Source organism: Rhinolophus sinicus, chromosome 3 (genome assembly GCF_057876585.1).
Source record: "Rhinolophus sinicus isolate RSI-liver-muscle chromosome 3, RSI-T2T, whole genome shotgun sequence".
NCBI classification, from domain to species: domain Eukaryota; kingdom Metazoa; phylum Chordata; class Mammalia; order Chiroptera; family Rhinolophidae; genus Rhinolophus; species Rhinolophus sinicus.
The window spans coordinates 162,320,564-162,340,682 of record NC_142503.1 but is presented as its reverse complement, the minus strand read 5'-3'; the positions used below and the strand labels follow the sequence as shown (position 1 = coordinate 162,340,682).

The 20,119-nt window shown below is 37.5% G+C and overlaps 1 protein-coding gene and 1 pseudogene across 6 annotated transcripts in view; both read left to right on the top strand.

The window, feature by feature from the left end:
* The window catches only part of DDHD1 (DDHD domain containing 1), a 68,607-nt gene extending 65,651 nt beyond the window's left edge, over positions 1-2,956 (top strand). For all 6 annotated transcript variants that reach the window (XM_019725721.3, XM_019725722.3, XM_019725720.3 and 3 more), the window contains one exon: positions 263-2,956. In XM_019725721.3, the coding sequence (XP_019581280.1) occupies positions 263-444 (182 nt within the window). In that variant the 3' untranslated portion in view covers positions 445-2,956. The remainder of the gene's footprint in view (positions 1-262) is intronic.
* A 9,388-nt stretch (positions 2,957-12,344) lies between these two features.
* LOC141570556 (large ribosomal subunit protein uL24 pseudogene) lies at positions 12,345-19,708 on the top strand (annotated as a pseudogene).
* The last annotated feature ends 411 nt before the right edge of the window (positions 19,709-20,119 follow it).

The window sequence follows — 20,119 nt, the reverse complement described above, 5'->3', positions numbered from 1 at the left end:
TTTTTTGTTGTTGTTTTCGTTTTCTTCTGTTATTATTCCATATTGACCTGGGCACAAAGGAAAGGACTCACCAAATAGAAGCCTGAGGTACTAAGCCTCGAATGTTTTTTCTCATACAATTAGAGTAGAAAGTCACTTTAAATATATACATATATTTAGTAGAATCACTTGTATTAGCTAAATTTTTATCTTCAACTCTAGTAAGTCTATATAGAACCTATCTTATTGTGATATTTATTCATCTGATTTCTTTTCTTTTTAGTGGAATTGGATCACAGAATTGATTTTGAACTCAGAGAAGGCCTTGTGGAGAGCCGCTATTGGTCAGCTGTCACGTCACATACTGCCTATTGGTCATCTTTGGATGTTGCCCTCTTTCTTTTAACCTTCATGTACAAACATGAGCACGAAAATAATGCAAAACCCAACTTAGATGCAATCTGAACTCTTGAAGGACATTAATGGCCCAAAACTTGTTTTTTTCTGTTAAAATACGTATGTGTGTCAAGATACGGAGATTTCAGGTTTAAGTATGTTTCAATTTTGTTTCAGGCAAAAAATATTTGCATTTAAAAGCACTTTATTTTATTTAAAAAACAAAGCATTTTTTCACTCCAGAAGAAGTTATTTACAGTTTTCATCATTTTAATTATGAGTGAAGAACCCCCATGCAGAGAATCAAGCAAGACCTGAACGTAAGGAAGGTTTGGGTAAACTGCAAGGTTACAAATCACAATCTAATTTCTCCCAAATATAAAGGCATATTAATGGGTTGAATCTAATGTATTAACCAAAATATGTTATAAATCTAAATGGTCAAAGTCTAATGTATTCTATGTAAAGATCATGAAGTATCATTGTTTTAGATTTCTATGAAAGCTTCCATTTCCACAATTCCTTTGAAAGAAGAGTATAACATATTTAAAGTGTTTTGAATTTGTTTAGAAAACTAATGCTAAAAAAGAAACAATATTTGAACTACTGTATTTATAATTTATTACCTCTGACTAATTGCTTTATTTCAGTGTATGAAACATTACTTTTTGTTAATGTTTCCTTTGAACAATTTAAGAACCACATTTTTTTTCTATGGTGTTAAGACCTTGTTTTCTCAGAACATCATCTTTGTACTCTTCAGATGAATGTGTAAACACTGTGGCATACTTTTGAGTATTTTTTTCATTAAAAACTGGTAGTTTCACACAAATGATACTAGTTCAATTATTTTGAAAAAGTATGAACTTTTTATTATGTCTCATGTACCTCACTCAGCTAAAGTTTTCTAAACTTAACACAGAGTACTCCATAATAGGTATAATTATTAACTTTATTGGGAAATTTAGTAAATCTTCTTTGGAGTAGGGAGTTTGACAACTATTTTAAATATATAAACATCCATGTGCCAAACATCATATGTAAAGGGATGGAGTGCCACTAACAAAAAAAAATTTTTTTGAAGTGTTTACGAAAACATAATTGAGACATAAGACACAATAGATAAGGATTCCAACACATTGGGAGAGTTTTCCTCAGCTGTCATTATTTCCACAGTGCTTTTCATCTGAGGAGCTCAAAGTGCTTTAAGATTCAATAATCTATGTAATAGCTCCTTGAGGTAAGTAAATGAGTGTTATTCTCATGTTACATGATAATACACTAAGGCACCAAAACATTTAAAGTGCCTTGAATTAGCTTACAGAGCAAATCAGAAGAGCTCAGATTGAAACCAGACCATATTCTTTTCTATGCTGTTCAGTGACTAATAATTCACATGTTACCTCTTAGTAGTTTGCAAACAATAATAACAAGTTGCAATTCATAATTTGGAGAAATGACTGTGAAGCCAATATTTTACCCTATTTATCTTATACATTCTTGTGTTCTCACACATAAAGGAGGAGTTACTTAGAAGGATCAGAAACCATCTCTGCCATAACCAACCCTCACTTCTGAGTGGCTTCCATTAGATTCCACTTAAGGTGCTGTCTTTGCTTATCTTACAAGGATTTTTCTTAGTTTCCCAGTAATCGTCACCTAACTGGGTATAAAGTTGGTCAGTTGCATATCTCACCTCCTCCTTTCTTTATAAGATAATGGGATCTGTGGCTTACTTGTAGGTTTTATTCAGCACCATCAGTCCTCTTGTCTATTTCGGCCTTTCATCGGATTTGTTCAACATAAATCACTTCTTTTTAGTGTTTAAAAGATCCCAAGGTTCCATGACCAAATATGTGACTCACTAAGAAACCCTTGCTATAAAAGGCTTTTGATGACATCTTAGCAAAGCTGAAGCAATCTCTTGAATTTAGAGATTCCTATGAACTCAGGTCATTTTCATACCCTGTTTATTTCATAGGTCTAATTTAGTTCTCAGGAAAATTAAACTCGTATGACTGTATTATTAAAGGTACTTGAGCATATGTTGCTGTGGGTGGTGTGACACTCAAATGCCTAAGAGCTTTAGGGAATTCATTCTTCACCACTAGAATGTGAAGAGCTCTTTCTCCCTGAGAAGAGTGAAAGTCTATCAAAACTCTAATAGTGAATAAAATTATATCCCCATAACTATAGGAGTATGTCTGCTTCCCTTTTATCATATTGAGAAAACAAAATCAAAGTTAGCCACATGGAGTTTATTTGAATTCTTGAAAAGAGCAACATTCAAAACCCCCTTTTCAAAATGAGATCTTCTGGATTACTGGACAGGTGTGTTGTTTTCAGTTCATTATTTCATCAATAGAGATGGTGATTTTGATTTCACAGTCCTCGTTTCCATGTCTCTGCATGTTATCATAGAATGTACTTGTATATACTCAAGTGATACACAGAATATGTGAAATTCTGGTTTGATTTAGAAGCTAAGTCAGTTACTGAGTAACATTTTGGAACTTTATCCCAGCAAGTACTAAATTAGCCAAAAGTTCTGTTTTTGATACCATTAAAATTTTATTCTCTATTTTGTGTACATGCTATGATGATTCTTCTGAGTACTGGTCAGATCATTCAGTTTTAATCCAATTCCCAAGAGTAATTTAAACTTAGAATAAGGACAGTGTTTTGGATTACATTTTGCTTTATTTTTACTTTAAAATTAGCCTTTGCTAAAAGCCTTTTGTTAGTTCATAACTTTATTTTCAACAGTAATTATGCTTGTTATAATCCAATGTTACTGTCTTTTAGAATATAATTACAAAATGGACTCAGTTTTCCAATAACTATTCCTTTATATATGAAGCAAGCCTTAGGAATCGTATGTTTTACTTCTATTGAACGGCATCTGTCAGCCTTTGGAAATTCTCTCACTGAACATGTCCTACAGAAGCCCTCAAGACAGTGATGTGCAAACATTCATCTTTCTCTTTTCCTCTCTCTTTCCTTATTGGGGGCTTAAGCATCCTGGTATACAAGGCATTTATTTAACACACCATATCCCAGCTTTGCATTCCCCCAAAGAGTAGACAGAAGAAAAATCATCAGGGCAGTGTCACTGCCAGTTCCACCATTCATTCCAGTGATGGCTTGAGCGCCTTAAAGTGGAATCAGACCAAACCTAGAGATTTCATTGTAAGGCCTATAGTAGAAGAGAAATAATTGAATTGCTTTCTGATTAATTAGGTTGATTAATATTTCTGTCTTCCCAGCTGCTAATAAGGAAGGCATTTGGACAATTGAGAAGACTAATTTGAGTGGATGTCGTACAATTATTTTTGAATAGTCTTGTTAGCCTGGAAATCGGGCTAAAGAAGAAACCGTGATGTTAAAGAAGGGATAAGGCAGAACTGAAAGGAGGATGTAGCAATCAAACACTGGAGAAAGGACTAAAATTTGACTATAATCTATGTGTATGTTGGATAGTTGACTTCTGTGGTTATTCTCAAGTTGTCTCTTACCCATATTTTGCTCTTATCCCTGGGCCTAAGCCTCGGCCAGGAATGGGATGGTAACTCTGGTTGAATTTGAAATACATGCATTAAATATTTTTGTGGTTAGGTATGGGCAATACATATAGTTGCCTAACATTTTATAATCTACCTACATAAAAGCTTTTGCTGTACCTGCAAAGAGCACATGTGGCAGGAAACATCCCCACTGAACTCTTAACTCTGTTACCTCTAGGATGGGTCTGGGGAACTCGCATGTCATCTCCTACATTCTCCTTTTGCATTTAGTCAAAAGAAAGTTTCCAAGGAAATATTTACAGTATTGAGCTTAGAGCAGTACACAGAATGGCAGGATATAGAATTTCATCTCAGAGGTCTCATTTAGTAAACATTAGTGCTGTGATTGTGATAGCCTGGGTTATGTATGTCCTATTTCAGACTTTAGTGGATATTTGTGATAATTTTCAAAGAATCCTAAAATTTCATTGTACATGTTTTAGAGATCATGTAGTCCAACCCTTTTTAGTTGCATGTGAGTATTTAAATAATAACATAAAGGTCATGAAAAATAAAGTGAGGGGCAGTATATTAGGTTCAGCCCAAAGATTTGATGAAAGACTAAATACACAGCAGAAAAGAAGGGAAGTGATAGTCTAGAGCTGGAAGGGGTATAAAGATCATTTTCCAAAGCATGTTCTGCAGATGTCACCTCAGAAAATAAGTTTGGAAAATTTCAAATTTAAAAGATTATAGCAGGACTTTGGGAGCCTTTGATACACTAAATGCAGTGTGATTCTGGAGATTTTCCAAACGTATTTAACCAGACTTTTTTTTATTGGAGTCCACTTAGAGAACTGCTGATCACATTTGATTCCTTCATTTTTCAGAGGTTTATCCCTTCATGTGATTCCTGTATTTCACAAGTGACTGTTCCCCCTGGAAGAGCACATGGCCAGCCAGTGACAGAGTCAGAATTAGAAACAAGTCCCAATTCTCAGTTATGTCTCATACCACACTGCCCATTTCCTTCCCCCAGCCCTCTTGTGGAACCAGATGCTTTCTCTTTCTCTTGTAACCTGCAAGCTCTTGACAAACATCTCTAGGCTTGAGTTCCCCAGTTGGTCTTTGTTCCCAGGTCCTCATGAAAGAGCGCGCCCTCCCGGGTCTGACCAGACTTCATGTCTCAAATTCAAAATACCCAGGAAAAAGAAAAGCAAAAGAATGAAAAAGTAAATTAATTAAAAAAACAATACCCAGAAAACATGTTCGTTTTCCATTCTGGTGACAAATGCGAACTTGGTAGGGAAACAAGTTGCACACTGTAAAATGTTTAATATTTCTTTTTATAGTGTTGTTATGTTGGCCTTTTATCAACTCGTGAGAAGTAGATCCCTTCTAAAACTGCTCCAACATAGGTTATCTAATAGAAATTTTAAAATCTAAGTACTATACTTTTTGGAGAATAGAAGAGTTTTTGCTGCTGGGTGTGTGTACGTGTGCGTGTGCGTGTGCGTGTGTGTGTGTGTGTGTGTGTGTGTGTGTGTGTGTGTGTTCTCCCCAAAAATAGTCTCTTGGCAGGTCATTAGCATGAACTTTTCCTCTGCCTTTGTGTTTGAATAAGGGTGGGAGTGTGGTTAGTATTGTCTGTTACCTTATGGTTTTTCATTTATATGTAACAGGGTGCAACTTGCTTCCTCCCCGCCCTGCAGTTGTCAGGATATGTTGGGAAGCTATTCTTTAGGAAGGTTACATCTGGTCTTCTGTTGGAGTAAGACAAAAAACAAGTATATTAGTCCACCTTTACTGCTTTCTCCTGGAAGACATCAAATATCTGTGAGCATCATTCCAAGCTTCCCTTGACTGCACCCACACCCACTACCATCTCTGCGTGATCTCTGAAAATACTTGATTCCCTGTGAGCTTTGCGTTACAAAGGTATAAGTATTTTCTGGTTCTAAGGCTGTCCGTAAGAAATCCAAACTCTGCCAGTAAGCGTCTAGGGAGTTTTTTTGCTTTTTGCTCTTAGGTACATTTCTTAGAAGCAGCCAGCACTGTGGGTCTCCTGAGACCCTTAAGATGGTTTCTTTTTTCAGCCTCTATGACCTGTTCTTATGTTCACTCTCCCTCAGTACGAAATGCTGTCGGTGACTGTGGTAACAGCTAAGAAGGTGGCCTTTTCTGTTTCCTTGCCTTTGTTGTCTTTCATTTTCAGTAGTCAAGGCAGGTTCATTTTCTCAAGCTTTCATTTTACTGAAGCCTTAAACCTGTTTTGTCTTTGCATTGATCAGTGTGGATGGCAAACATAACTCATTTTAGAATTGTCCATTTTTGATTTTTTTTTTCCCTGTTGGAGCTAGTGCGTGTGTACTGAATAATTGCAAGGCAGTGAGAGGTAAATGTCGTTTTCTCCTGGATTACACTGTGTTTCTCTAGCTAAAGTGATCCATTCAGAGCAGATAATTGTGCCTTATATTAAACAGCCTCGAAGAAGAGGCTGTTTTAAACATTCTCGGGAACATAATCCTGATCCTGTACAGTTTATGGAGACCCTCCCCCCAAATTTATGAAAGATAATTAAAATCTACCTATTCGTGAACTACAGCCACCACACTACCTCCGATTAGGGTTGGTGACCACAGTGGCACACTGGCTCCCTCAAGAACATCAGAGGATAAAGTACATGTACAGGAAAAGATTGCCATATTCTGCTCTTACGGAGTAAAATCCATTGACAACTTCTCAGTCCAGGGTTCAAAAGCTTGACCATAGTTCTCAAGCTTTCAGGCTAATCTGAATATGGGATAACTTGCAGAAAATTAAACCATGCAGATTGCGACAACTACATTTCCAAAACTTCCCCTTCCCCCATCCTTTGATTGGTGCTAGACTGACTGAAAAGTCGGAGTTTAGATGTATGTTGTAAGAATCCAGGAATTTCAGTGCTGGACAAAAGTAATCCCCTGAAGTGGTATTGACATGAGATTGGGAATCAATGGCCAGGATAGAGGGACGGTATGTAGAATTGAGGTGGGACAGTTTGTGGGCTGGAGAAAGAAAAGGCAAACGTGGGGGAGGAAAGAGACTTGGTGCGTGATCATGATAGTCTGACAGCTTAGACATTTCAGAAAAGTTAACCCAGAGGCTGTTTCAGAGCAAGGGGATAGGGTGACAGGTCTGATCACAGCATTCCTTCAGCTGAAGCCCTGGGGCAGCTCCATTTATCACTGGCGCTTCCCCACAACCTAGCCCAACCTGTCTCCTGCATGATCTCCCACTGCGCATCTTCAGCAGAGTGCAAACTGCAAGCCATTCACCTAAGTGCACTCATTTCAGTTATTGTAGTGGTTCCCTGTTGTTTTTGTCTGCCCAACATCCTATTTCTCCTTTTGGGTCTTCCCCCTCTGCCCCCATCTCCTTATGAAGTACTGCCCAAGCCCTGCCCACTCCATATGGTTCTAATAGGGTTGCCAATCCTGTAAAAGTCTTCTCGCAACCTTCCCCACCCCTGGTGAAAATTATTTTCTACTTTGCATAAGTCTCTAGTGACCCAACTCAATCACAGCACGTCTATACCATGGCCGGGTGACTCAGGTCAGACCACATTGCCTGCCCTGTGAGTCACAGTGATTGGCCCAGAGATAGGCACATGGCCCAAACCAGACCAAGCAGAGGCCTTCCATAAGATTGTATTTGCTGGGCCTGAGATACAGATAGCCTTCTATGGCTATGAAATACAGTGCAGTGGCACATGGTGTGATATGAGCATGGAGCCATAGGAAAGAAGGAAGCAGACACACATAGGGCAAGAGTTCCTGGAGAGCTGGAGCAAACACCCCACCCCCCAGCTTGCCCAGTTACCCTTTCCTTTTATTTGCTTAAGCTTTTTTGAGATGGGTTTCTGTCTCTTGAATCCAAAAGAGTTCAAGTTAGTAATCATTTCACCAAAAATAACCTCCATATCCCTAGTGGAAATTCTGACTTAGAGGACAATGTCTTGTGAAGTCTTTCTTCAATCATCTGGTTGAAGTTAATAAACGGTTGTGAGCCTATTGTCATAGACTATTTGTGCTGCTATCGCCAAAAAAAAAAAGCGCAACTCGGTGGCTTATAAACAACATTTCTAACTGTTCTGGAAGATGGGAAGTCCAATATCACGCACTAGCAGAGTCAGTGTCTGGTTAGAGCCCACTTTCTCACTGACTGTCATCTCACGTGGCAGAAGGGACAAGGGATCTCTGGGGTCCCTTTTATAAGGGCACTAATCCCACTCATGAGGGCTCCACTCTCATGACCTAAGCACCTCCCAAAGCCCTCACCTCCAAACAGTGGACTGTTATGTGATTCTAAGTGCTAAGAATAACCATGAATTTAATAATATAAAAATGATTGCTTTCATGGAATTTGCATCCTAGTAGGAAAATTATGTGACTAAAATTCATGAGAACTGCTGAATTGGGAAAAACCACGAGAGAAGGCAAATCCCATCTAGAACCAAAAGCCTTGGACAAAAGGGACCTTGCTTTTTCCACAACCAAACAAAGCAAAATTAATAGCTCTTCAGATGCAGCAGACAAGTGTGAAGCATGTATCAGGATGAACTTGAAAATAGAACTTGAGTATACTATTTTTAAAAGATTGATTATTGTATTAACCTGTGCCAAACAAAAATGCGTAACTAGATATTTATAATTACAGGCACTCTCCATCTTGTGCCCCACGTAATTCAGTGGCAGGTCCTACAGAGACCAAGAAGTATCCTTCTTGCCGTATGCTGTTCCCTAAACATAACAGTGCTTGTTCACACCTCTCTACATTTGCACGTACTGTCCCCTCGCCCAAGAATTTGTTCTCTTTTTTTTTTTTGCCACTTATTGGACTTTTAAAAGTATTTTGAAATCAGTAATCACTGCATTCATAGTGCTTTTCCAATTCCGCCCAGCTGCAGACTATTTTCTTTCTATAGCAGACAGTAATTTATGATTTACCCTCTCTGCAACTGAAGCATAATGGAAGGGAAAACACGCAAAGGAGAAAAAGATGGGGTTCATGGGATATGATAGTCAACTAATTTGCTTTTGTGAAAGACACTGTAACTTTTCTCTGTGATTTGTTTATAAAGAAGGGAATGTACTCTAAGTTTCAAATAGCTATTAGCTTTGGGACTGCAATTTTTTTGGAGGCTAAAGACCACCAGTTTGTACCTATATATAAATGCTCCCCAAGATCAGTCCTTACACAAAACTTTTGCCTCTGATGGTTGACTGACCGGGTGTTGTAAAAATGACTTCAGTGGGAAAAGGATACCACAGCACAGCGCAGGGAAAAGGCGGGTCTGGGAGGTAGGGGGTCACACAGGCAGTGTGACTAGAAAGCTGCTCAGGCGCCGGAGTGACTGAGGTGGCATCTTTTGGGGGGCTGTCTGAGCCAGCTCCTCACAGTAATGCCAAGTTGGAGAACACTTGTTTCTGACACATCAAAGCCTGGGAATTTGACTCAACTGGACATATAGTTGTAAAGATTTGCTACTACCACCTGCTGTTTCAAAGATTTCTTTGCCCATTTTTTCCCCTCTCAACTGGAAAACGATTTAAAGATACATCTATGTACATAAGGGTGGACGCTTACTAGCTTGCCCAATTTATTAAATCCTCAATTGTGTGACTTTTATTAAAATCATCATTAGCATGTATTGGTTGTCTATTGCTATTTATCCAGCACTATTCTAGATGCTTCAGATGTATTCCCTCATTTAATGGGGACAGTACCCCCATCTGGTAAATACTGTTGTTAGGCCTTATTTTTCAACAAGGAAACCAAGCAACACAGAAAGGTTTAGGTAAACAGACCCTGGTCACACGGCTACAAGATGATGGTGGAGCGGCTCTGGGTGGATGCTGAAACCTGTGCTCTGCTGCCTCTCCCAGCGAAATCTGTTCTAGGTGGGCCTCAGGACCAGACTCCACATACACGTCTGTAGGTAGAGGCCTGAGAATTGTAACTCAGTCAAAATTCTAGCTTACTCCCCTGCCATGGTCTTGAGTGCTGGTAAAAACAACACAGTGCTTGCAAGTGGGATAGAAATGAGCATATTTCATGAGAAGAATAAACCAAGGTCACATCCTGCTTTGCCTCCTTCAGGGCTGTGAGCAGAATGGCTGATGTCTTGACAATGAGTTGCCCAATGAGTGTACTCTTACTTGTATTCCTTTCAGTACAAACAGCAGCTAAACAGTCTTACCCAGGATTAAAATGGTCCTGGGAATGGTCAATCCACCTTCCCTAGGTGTAAGAAGGCTGAAAATATCCCGCATTGTAAGCTCTCATAATCACCCTGGAAACACATTTTTAATGGTGTGAAGTCTTTTCCAGGTTTGAAACCATGAAATCTTTCAGACAGTTCTCTAGAATAATTTATATATATATATATATACATATATATATATATATATATATGTATGTATGTATGTATGTATGTATGTATGTATACGTTCTCAGCTGTACAGAGTTCCCTAAGGAAATGAAAATCATCATCAAAAGACACTAGAATTCCCTTTAGTTTAAATCATTTACATTTCTCCAAGAGGCATGTCAGACTCAGAGTTCCACTTATCTGAGATTTGTTGAGTCCTGTAACCACGGAATTTAATAATACGGCAAATTTTAAGACTCGGGGGCACAGTCATGTTTGTAAAAAGTATTCCTCATATGACTTGGTTGAGACAAAGCCTGTTAATATAAGGAGAACCATGAAATTTGTGTTGTCATTTTTTTAGATTTGAAAATGCTTTCCTAACTTTATATGTCATCTGCCTAATTTATTGTATCAATTTTCTTTTGCCCATTTTGCCTGACCTTTCATTAATGTCTCATGTATAAATAGTTTATAGCCTAAGGTGTTGCCATTATAGTGGGAATAAAAGGCAAGTGATATTGGCACCATTATACCATCGCCACTCTGTTCAGAGAGGTCTAATTTCATGATTTTGGCTCCACAAACCAGTGAGATCACTGAATCAAACAGCGCTCCCATTCACAGCTCATCTTTATACTTTTACTAGCTAGATTCTACAACCTGGTCTCTGCCTTGATAATTAAATATTTCATCATCCATATGCCTCTCACTTCATTGCTTAAAACTTGCCCCACATTTTTGCTTTTAGCCTTTGTCCTACTTTTTGGTATGTCACTAAACAGGCTGAGCATTCAGTAAACTATGCTATTCAGATTCTTGCATAACATTCTAGTTTAGAACACAGTAGTCTTTTTGTTGAAGAGGAACAAGCTAAAGAATGTTCTCATTCATGTGGTGGCAAAAACCTCAGACGTTACCTAGGTATGTATATCATGCTGCTATGCATTTTAAAAAATATTTTACGTAAGTTGGCTCTCAGTTACATGTGGCATTGAGGAGAAAAGTGTTGACTAGAACAAAATGATAAAAACAATATTTGTTTTGGAAATGTGATCCAAAAATACGCTCATACTTGTCAACATACATGTCAACACATATTTGTGTCCTAAGTCATTCAGTCACTAATGCAGGCTCTTTCTCCACTCTCCCATGTTCACTGAGCTAGGGTGATGGCAGGAAGTGCCCTGGTTGCTACAGATACTCAACTGTTTACCTTTAGTGAGTGGCCGTTTGTCACCGGTGGCATAAAGATCACTTATAAATCCATTAGGTATTTACTTAAAGACTTGACGATACTCCAGCTGGAACGCCAATGTGCCCAGGTATGTAACTCAATATTCACAATAGAACATTCTCTCTCCAGGTCTTTACCTTCCATATCAATTCACCAACTTCCCTTTCTGTTTGCACCCTTGTGCCAGGGCTTGCTGAACACCAGTTCAGTAGAGAACTGCAGTATGTCTAAAAATTATAGTCCTAAAACCCTTGGGCAGACAAATGCCATTGATCCCAGTGTCACATTTAGGAAGTCACTGGTCCAAGTACCGTATTCAGCAAATTCCCAAGCATGACCAAACTTGCTAGAAAACCAAAAAGGGAAAATCTGGGAAATAGGCCAAGATCTTGGGTGTCATTGTACAGCATTCAAGCCAACTCCGGTTTCAAAATTCTTTTGAGATTGTTACTCTATGATCAAAATGCATTCCACAGTGCTTGGCCACCGTTCATGATGCACAAAAGACACTGCAGAATTGTGTTTGCATATTGCTAGCTTTTTGCTACCAGAAAATTTAATCCTTGGTAGAAAATTTTGTTTTGTTTTTGAATTTGCGTAAAATCTGGTGAGGCATTACCACATACAATAGATATAAAACTGGATTAGGACTTTCTATCAGATATACTCTTAGGCTAATCCCTTATCTTCTATTTTCCCTGTTTCTAAAGATGCTGTGAGTAATAAGAAACCATTTGATTTAAGATGTGGCTGTTATAAACTGAACGAAGACATGACTCAAAAGATATGGACAAGAAACGGTAAGCCTTCAATGAAAGAGAAGCTTTAACGAATGAGTAAGAATATCCCTAAATCATCTATTCATGTGATGCAATCTCAAAAAAAAATGCAAAAGGATTTTTTTGAAGCCAGACAAACTCGTTCTCAAATTCATAAAGGAAAACAAGAATAGCCAGGAAATTTCTTAGGGCAAAGAAGAGTAATAAGAGTGATTAGACCTACTACAGAATAAAACATAGCACAAAGCTGCTGTGATCAAAACATTATAGTAATAGTTCATGAAGAGAGACCAATGGAATAAACTGAAAACAAGCAAACAAACCTAGAAATGCATCAAGGGGACGAATTTAGAATATGATAATGACATTTTAAATCATTTAGGGAGAAGATTCTAAACTGAAAATATGAGACCACTTTGCACCTATAAGATTGACAAAATTCAAAAAGCTTGGTAACAGGCTCTGTTGGTCAGGACACTAAGAAACAGTTACTCTCAAATGTCTGCTAGTGGAAACACAAATAGGAACAACCCCCTTTGGAGTGCAATTTGGCAATAGCTATCAAAATTTAAAATACCCATACCCTTTAACTCAGCAATTCTGCTTTTACAAATTTATCCTTCAGGTATTCTCACACATGCAAAATGATCTACATATAAAGTAATTCATTGCAGAAATGGTGACAGCAGCTCTTCCCTTCTGTGGCCATCGCTGAAGCGCCAGCAGCCAAAATGAAGTTCAACCCTTGTGACTTCTGACCGGAACAAGAACCGTAAAAGACATTTCAATGCACCTTCCCACATTCGCAGGAAGATTATGTCTTCTCCTCTTTCCAAAGAGCTGAGACAGAAGTACAGTGTTCGATCCATGCCCATCCGAAAGGATGATGAGGTTCAGGTTGTCCAAAGACACTACAAAGGGCAGCAAATTGGCAAAGTGGTCCAGGTTTACAGGAAGAAATACGTCATCTACATTGAACGAGTGCAGCGGGAGAAGGCGAAGGGCACGGCAGTTCATGTGGCCGTTCACCCCAGCAAGGTGGTTATCACTAGACTGAAGCTGGACAAAGACCACAGAAAGATCCTTGAACGGAAAGCCAAGTCTCGCCAAGTAGGAAAGGAAAAGGGCAAATATAAGGAAGAAACAATTGAAAAGATGCAGGAATAAGCTAATCTTATATACAGCTTTCATTAAAAACTGTTAAAATGAAAAAAAAAAAGAAAAGAAATGGTGACAGCAAAAGATTATAAGCAATGTAAATAGGCATTGATTGGGAATAATTAAATGATGTTACCTCTATAAAGTGGAATGATATGCAACTTAAAGATTAAAAAAAAGATAAGGCGGATCTCTAGGTACAAGTATAGAACAATCCCCACGCTATATGATTAAGTGAAAACCAAAATGCAGAACAGTATGTGTAGCGTATAGGATGTAGAGTACAGAGAATGTGTATTATTGTGGGCATGGGGGTAGAATAAAATACCTATGAAACATAAGAAACTAATCCTCAAGTTGTTTTTGCAAATGAAAGTTAGATAACAGAGAGACAGAAATGGGGAGGGAGACTCACTTTTAGCTATCTAGTCTTTTGTGCCTTCTGAATTTTTAATTGTATGCATGAGTTACCAGTCCAAAGTGTGGTTTGTTTTTAATAAGATACAACAAACAACACTGATAAATGTACATATCATAGTCTAAATACAGGGTAATGTAAATGTTCCTTATTCTTTTGAGATTACTGAGCAATATAAAATATAGGGAGATTGTTATCTGTAAGAAATAGGAAAGAAATGTCTTATCTAGACATGAGAGAAATACAGGATCAGAATCTTTAAAAGTAGGATGACTTATACCTGTCCTGGTCCTCTGAAAAAACTTCAGTAACTGAAGTGTTGGCCCAGACATGGCTGTAAGTCAACCTAATAACCTAACTAACTTTTAAAGTTGTACCATGTGCTGGTGAATCCTAGCTTTTGAGTGGTCCAAACATTTAGAAATAGTGTATAAATGTGCTCAACAGGATTTAGGTCGAGCACTTTCTCAAGGACCTAGGAACTCCATAATGAATTTGCTGTTTTGTTTTGTTTTGCTTCACCTTTGAATTGTTTGTTTCTTTCATGTAGTGAATAATGTTAGGCAAGAGGGAAAATGTAACCCAGATGGCTATGAAATCTGGTTCTTTCTATGATGGAGAAGAAGTCAAGTATGTAAGATTAAACTGTAGCCACTTCTGCCTTCTAAGGACAATGGAATAATGATTCCTATCACTAGGGAAATATGTGCTCCCAACTTCACTCAAAGGCCAAAAAGAAGTCTTTACCTGCACTTCTTGCAGCCTCAAGGTTCACATTCCCTTAGATGATCCACTGTTTGTGTCAACCATGCTAATAATGAGTTCTGGGATATGCAAAGGCAAGCCTGGAAAAGGTCAAAGTAGTTCTGTATAAAAAGAGAACTGAGCTGATGAAGAGAGAACCCTGGAGCCCAGGTGAGTTTAACGTAGGAAGATGTGAAAAGGGTCTCGAAGGGAAATGGAAACCAAGCAACCTTCTGTAAAGTTTGCTGCATACGTAAATGCCTGTGTGCCTGATAATTTAAAGGGAACGAGGGGGAAAGGGCTGATATTCCTCCCTTGGGACAAAGCAACATAAAACAGTAACAGCACCTGGTTAGCCAAAACAGTTGCTAAATCGAATTAATTCTCCAAATCCTGAGGTGATTAGGAAATGAATAAACTCCCCAAATTTCCCTGAGAAGGGACACAAGAGCGCAAGCTAATTTCCTTTGAATTTCAAAGGCTAAGGTAATCCAGCTGACATCTGGGTTCTACCTCTCTCCACTCTAGACCTGCACGATGAGATTGTGAAATAGGCAAAACAGTTATATATCAACAGCATTAAGCAGGCACACAGTGCTTGGAATTCCCCACTCTTTCCTCTAAGTAAACTTTCAGAGGTTTAAGCTAACCCAGTCTCCAACTCTTTATGTAGGCAGCAAACTTGACAGAAGGTTGCTTGGTTTCCATTTCCCAGTCCCCAATCAGACTTCTTAAGACTTCTAATTTTTCCTGAGATTTTTAAAAAATACTTGCTTCCTCCAAAGAACTTCTTAAATTCTTTCTCCAAAGAACTTCCTACGCATTTACTCATAGAAATCTTTCCATGTTTTCTTTCCTAATACAGTTATGAATTGTTTACATTTAAATCTGTTGATCTATTTCAAATGTATTTTGGTATGTAGAACGAAGTATTTTTTTCACATACTCTGTTTACTGTCCAAACATTTTTTTTATTGAATAACCAATCCTTTTCCTATTTTAATTAAAGTACCACTTTTATCACGCTAAAATTCTTCATGTATAAGTCTCTTTCTGGATTCTGGAATCTATTCCATTAATTTCATTCACAAAGCACACTGTTTAGATGCAGTTCTGGAATGTTATGCTATCTTGTAGGGCTGATTTTCCCTCCTTACTCACCTTTTTTTTAAATAAGGTTCTTGACTATTACTTTGAAGGTTTTTTTTGTTTTTCCAATAAGAACTTTAAAGTCAGTTTTTCTACTTCTAAAAAATTTATCTTGGTGCTTACATTGAGATTATGTTAAATTTCTAAATTAATTGAAAGGAAACAGACATCTTTATTTGATAATGAAGCCTCCTATCTAAGAAAATATGCTTTTCCATTCAAGTTTTATTTTGTGTCCTTTAGAGTTTTTGAAAGTTTTTTTTTTTTTTTGTATAAATTGTGAACATTTTAAAATTTATCCTGAAGTATTTTGTCTTTTTTGTGACCATTACATATGGCCCCTTTTACCCATTATGTTTTCTATTTGGTTGTTATTAGTATGTTAGGCTGACCCGTATGAAATTGCCATTTCTGTAAGTCAAAAAAGGTTAAACATTGGCAATCATATAGCTTTCCTAATATGAATGCTAATGATTTTTTATATGTAATTTGTTTATAATTATCTTAGTGAATACTCATGATGTTTGTCATACTTTTTCAGGTGATTTTCTTGAGTTTTTCAGGTGTATTATTATCTATAAATAATGATTAATCTAGACTCTATTTTTACAATCTAATTTTATAACTCATTTATTTCTGTTGTCTGTGTAAGCTATTACCTCCAGAATGGTGGTGGTTGGTTATAATGGTTAGGGCAGACTTCCTGGTATTTCCCTACACAGCATAGATGCTCTGGTTATAGCATACAAATGTGATATAACATGATTATATCTATTTTATTAAGCATTTTAATCAAGAATGGTTGAAATTTTCAAATGTCTTTTCAGCATTTATGGAGATGATTGTATGATTTTTCTCTTTTTAAACACTAACATGGTGAATTATATAGATATATTTCTTAAGATGGGATCTTCTTTGAATTACTTATACGAATCTTTATCAAGGTGTGCTAGTCATTTAAAATGATGTTGAATCTGTTTGCTAGTATATTCTTTGGAGTCTGTGCATTGATATTTATAATTGCTTTTGGTCTGTGGTTTATGTTTTGTGTTACTTTTGTCGAGTTTTGGTATCAGTTATAGGCTGGCTTCATTATAAGGGCCTGGGGTTTTTTCTTCTTTTCTATATACTTCTAGAACATTTGCTGTCATCTATTACTTAAAAGTTGGTCGAATTCACTAGTAAAATCATCTGTGACTAAGGCATTATTTACTTGTTTATTTCTCGTAGGGAGGTTGACAAATTTCCACATTTCTCTCGTAGTAATCACTATGTTTTGATTGTCTATCTCATCTAAGGGTGACATTGGCAATTAATATTTGACTAGAAAATCGTGCATTTTGTGCATTTAAAATTTTTTATTTGCACAGAACTGAGCAAAATCAGCTTTTAGAAGTCTTAATTTCCCATGTCTGTGGTTATTAATCCATTTCCATTTCCTATTTTTAGTATGTATGCTTTCTCCATTAAAAAAATTGTATTAATGATTAATTTTGTTATTTTTTTTAAAGAGGGAAAATTAAATTTTAATGAGGAGAAATAGAATGAAGTCCTTAATTCTATTTTTTTCTTTTAGGTAAATTGAATTATAAATTTAACTGTCTCGTGGCTTTTGATTTTGGAATTGTTGACAATTCATTTTCCCTAAACAACAAACCTAATGTGAAGATAGGAATAAAAAAGATGCTGCTTTTATTGACTTTCTTTAAGTTACCTTCCTCTGTTCCCTTATTTCTTAATAAATTATTATACAATGGATCAAGTGATACTATGAAGATCAGGGAAAAATACATCCCCAGCTTCTCTCTCTGCTTTATCTATTAGTTTAATTATTTGGAAAGGTAGCAAGAATTCCTTGTTTATGTGTTGTTTTGATATTAGGAGCCAGTTAGTTCCATTCCTTTTAATTCAATTCAATGCAATAGTCTTCTACTTTGTGCTTGAGACTGTCCTCAGTGCTGGAGAGAGAAAACTCAATAAGCCAAGCTTCCCTCTCTCCACTGTTCCCAACCCCCCTCCCAAGTTGCTGATAGCCTGCTCTATTGGTACAGATTGTTCTACCAGCTTCAATCAGACTATGCAGAAATATGTGTCACAAGACTGGACAGGGCGAAGGGCGAATGGCTTAACCCGATCATTTGTCATAACTATAAAAACAAGAAACAAAGTTAAGCTAATTAATATGCATGCTTAGTAGTCAGAAGGATCCTCACAGAAGTATTGTTTGTAGAAGCCCTCATGAGCCTGAATGAAGCTCTTGTTTGACTCTCTAATTCCTACCAGTATTGAATTCCCAGATAGTGTTTCCCATGGAGAAGCCTTGGTCCTGCGTGCTCTGCCAAGGAGAGTTAAAGATGGAGAGGTCTCCATTTCCCTATTTTTCTCAATTCTCAATGCCAGTGGATTCTGAAAGTGGTAGAACCAGTTTACATACACACTAGCAAAAGAGTTTAATTACCTTCAGAGATTTTGATTTCTCACAAATACAAAATATCCTCAATTATTTCAATTCTTGCATACCACATAGAAGTTGCAAGAAATATGCAAGTAATATACGCATAATAAATGTAAGATACATTTATTATTTCTTACTTGAAAAAGTTAATCCAAAATAACCAACATTATCCTTAGAGACACTGATGATAGAATTGATCTTAGATTTATTATGAAGTTGCAAGGAAAGAATAGGGTTTTGGGCTTATTACTTATTTGAACACATTGGAAACCAGAAGGCAAAGCAAGAATACAATAGTATACCTTTGGAACATTCAGTAAATTTAGATCTTGTGTATCTTCCATGATAGAAATATGAGTCATCTGGAGTCTCTGGTAAAACTAGTCAGTTAGTTTATGAAGACTGTTGGGGAAGAAAATATCTGCACCCCACGAATAAGTGCCCCCAAGAGGAAAGTGTTTTCTAGTCTGGTTGGAGCCCCAGAAATAGTCCCTCCAGGCTCATTCTACTAGCGATAGAAGTTAGTGTCTAGACAACGCTCATTCCTCATCCTTGTCCCATATGGAAAGTCTCAGCTCTCATTTTCTCTCATACACAGAGCCAAGTACTTGTGTGGGGGACATTGTTTTATTTTTAAGGCCATTTTGCATCTGTCTTTGTACCATTACATCTTCATGATATTATCGCAGTGGTAACTTAACTCCAACTGTACACATTTTAATTTGTCCCTGTCTGCCTTAAAATAAAACCTTTTGACCAGTAAAATATGCTGTACTGTAGTTAACAAGAGCAGAAGAATGAAGAAGTAGGCCTCTGAACTTTGTCCTGCCCACTGTAGCCACTTTACTGACACCCATTCCATCACAGAGCACTAAAATTCTTAATTCTTTTTGACATTAATTGCCAATATCCAGGTATTCTCACTTGATTTTGAATTCTAAACTCAGTATTATGTTTGTCAAGGTTCTTGATTGTAAATAACAGAAACCAACTACGGTTCCTTAAGCAGAAATGGAATGTACTAGATGGGTATCGGGTAGCTTCTAGAATCAAAGATAGGTGGAAATGGATCAGATAGAACCCAAGGGAAGCAAGGCCAAGATGAGCTGTCACCACAGGAACAGGCTTCTCAGGATGCGCCTCTTGCCAGCAAGGCACTCACCGCCCCACCACTGGCATCACCACCACTGGATACCTACCAACCCCTGTGCTGGGTTCTGCTGTCATTGGATATATGCCTCACCCTTCTAGACTCTCCTCCCAGCAGAGCCACTCTGAAGCATCCCTAATTGACCTGAGCCTTGTCAACACCCCCTCAGGATCTAAAGTCCCAGTTGGCAGCATTTGATTGTCTGTGCTTAGCTTTTGCCTTTGTTCATGCTCTCAGGGCGATAACTCCTTTTTCACCTCCATGATGGAGAGGACTGCTTCCCTATTAATATCTTAGGGTTCCTCCCAAAAAGGAAAAGCTTTTGAACACTGGGCAACCCAAATTATAAATATCTACAACATGTAAATTTTCATTTTGTTAATTTGGGTTCATACTTGAGAAGAATATCCTTCAAGTAATGATTCTGTCATTCAGGTAGTTATTTTTCATTTCCAAGTTTCTGCTGCTACACACTTTCTAAGCTAGTCTTTGGGTTTCTCCAGACTCAGTCAAAGGATTGCACAGCATGTGGCCAGAAATAAGCACTGTGACCAAGCTCCATCTGGTTCGAGGACCCTACATTAATCTTCAGGAAATGGTCGTCCAACCAGCTATGCTTCTCCTAGTTGTCTAACCACCCAGTATACACACCTTCATCCCACCACTTTAATTTAACAGGTCGTAAGAAAGGTTTTAGCAGATGCCTTGCAAAAATCTAGATACACTATTGTCTCCACCA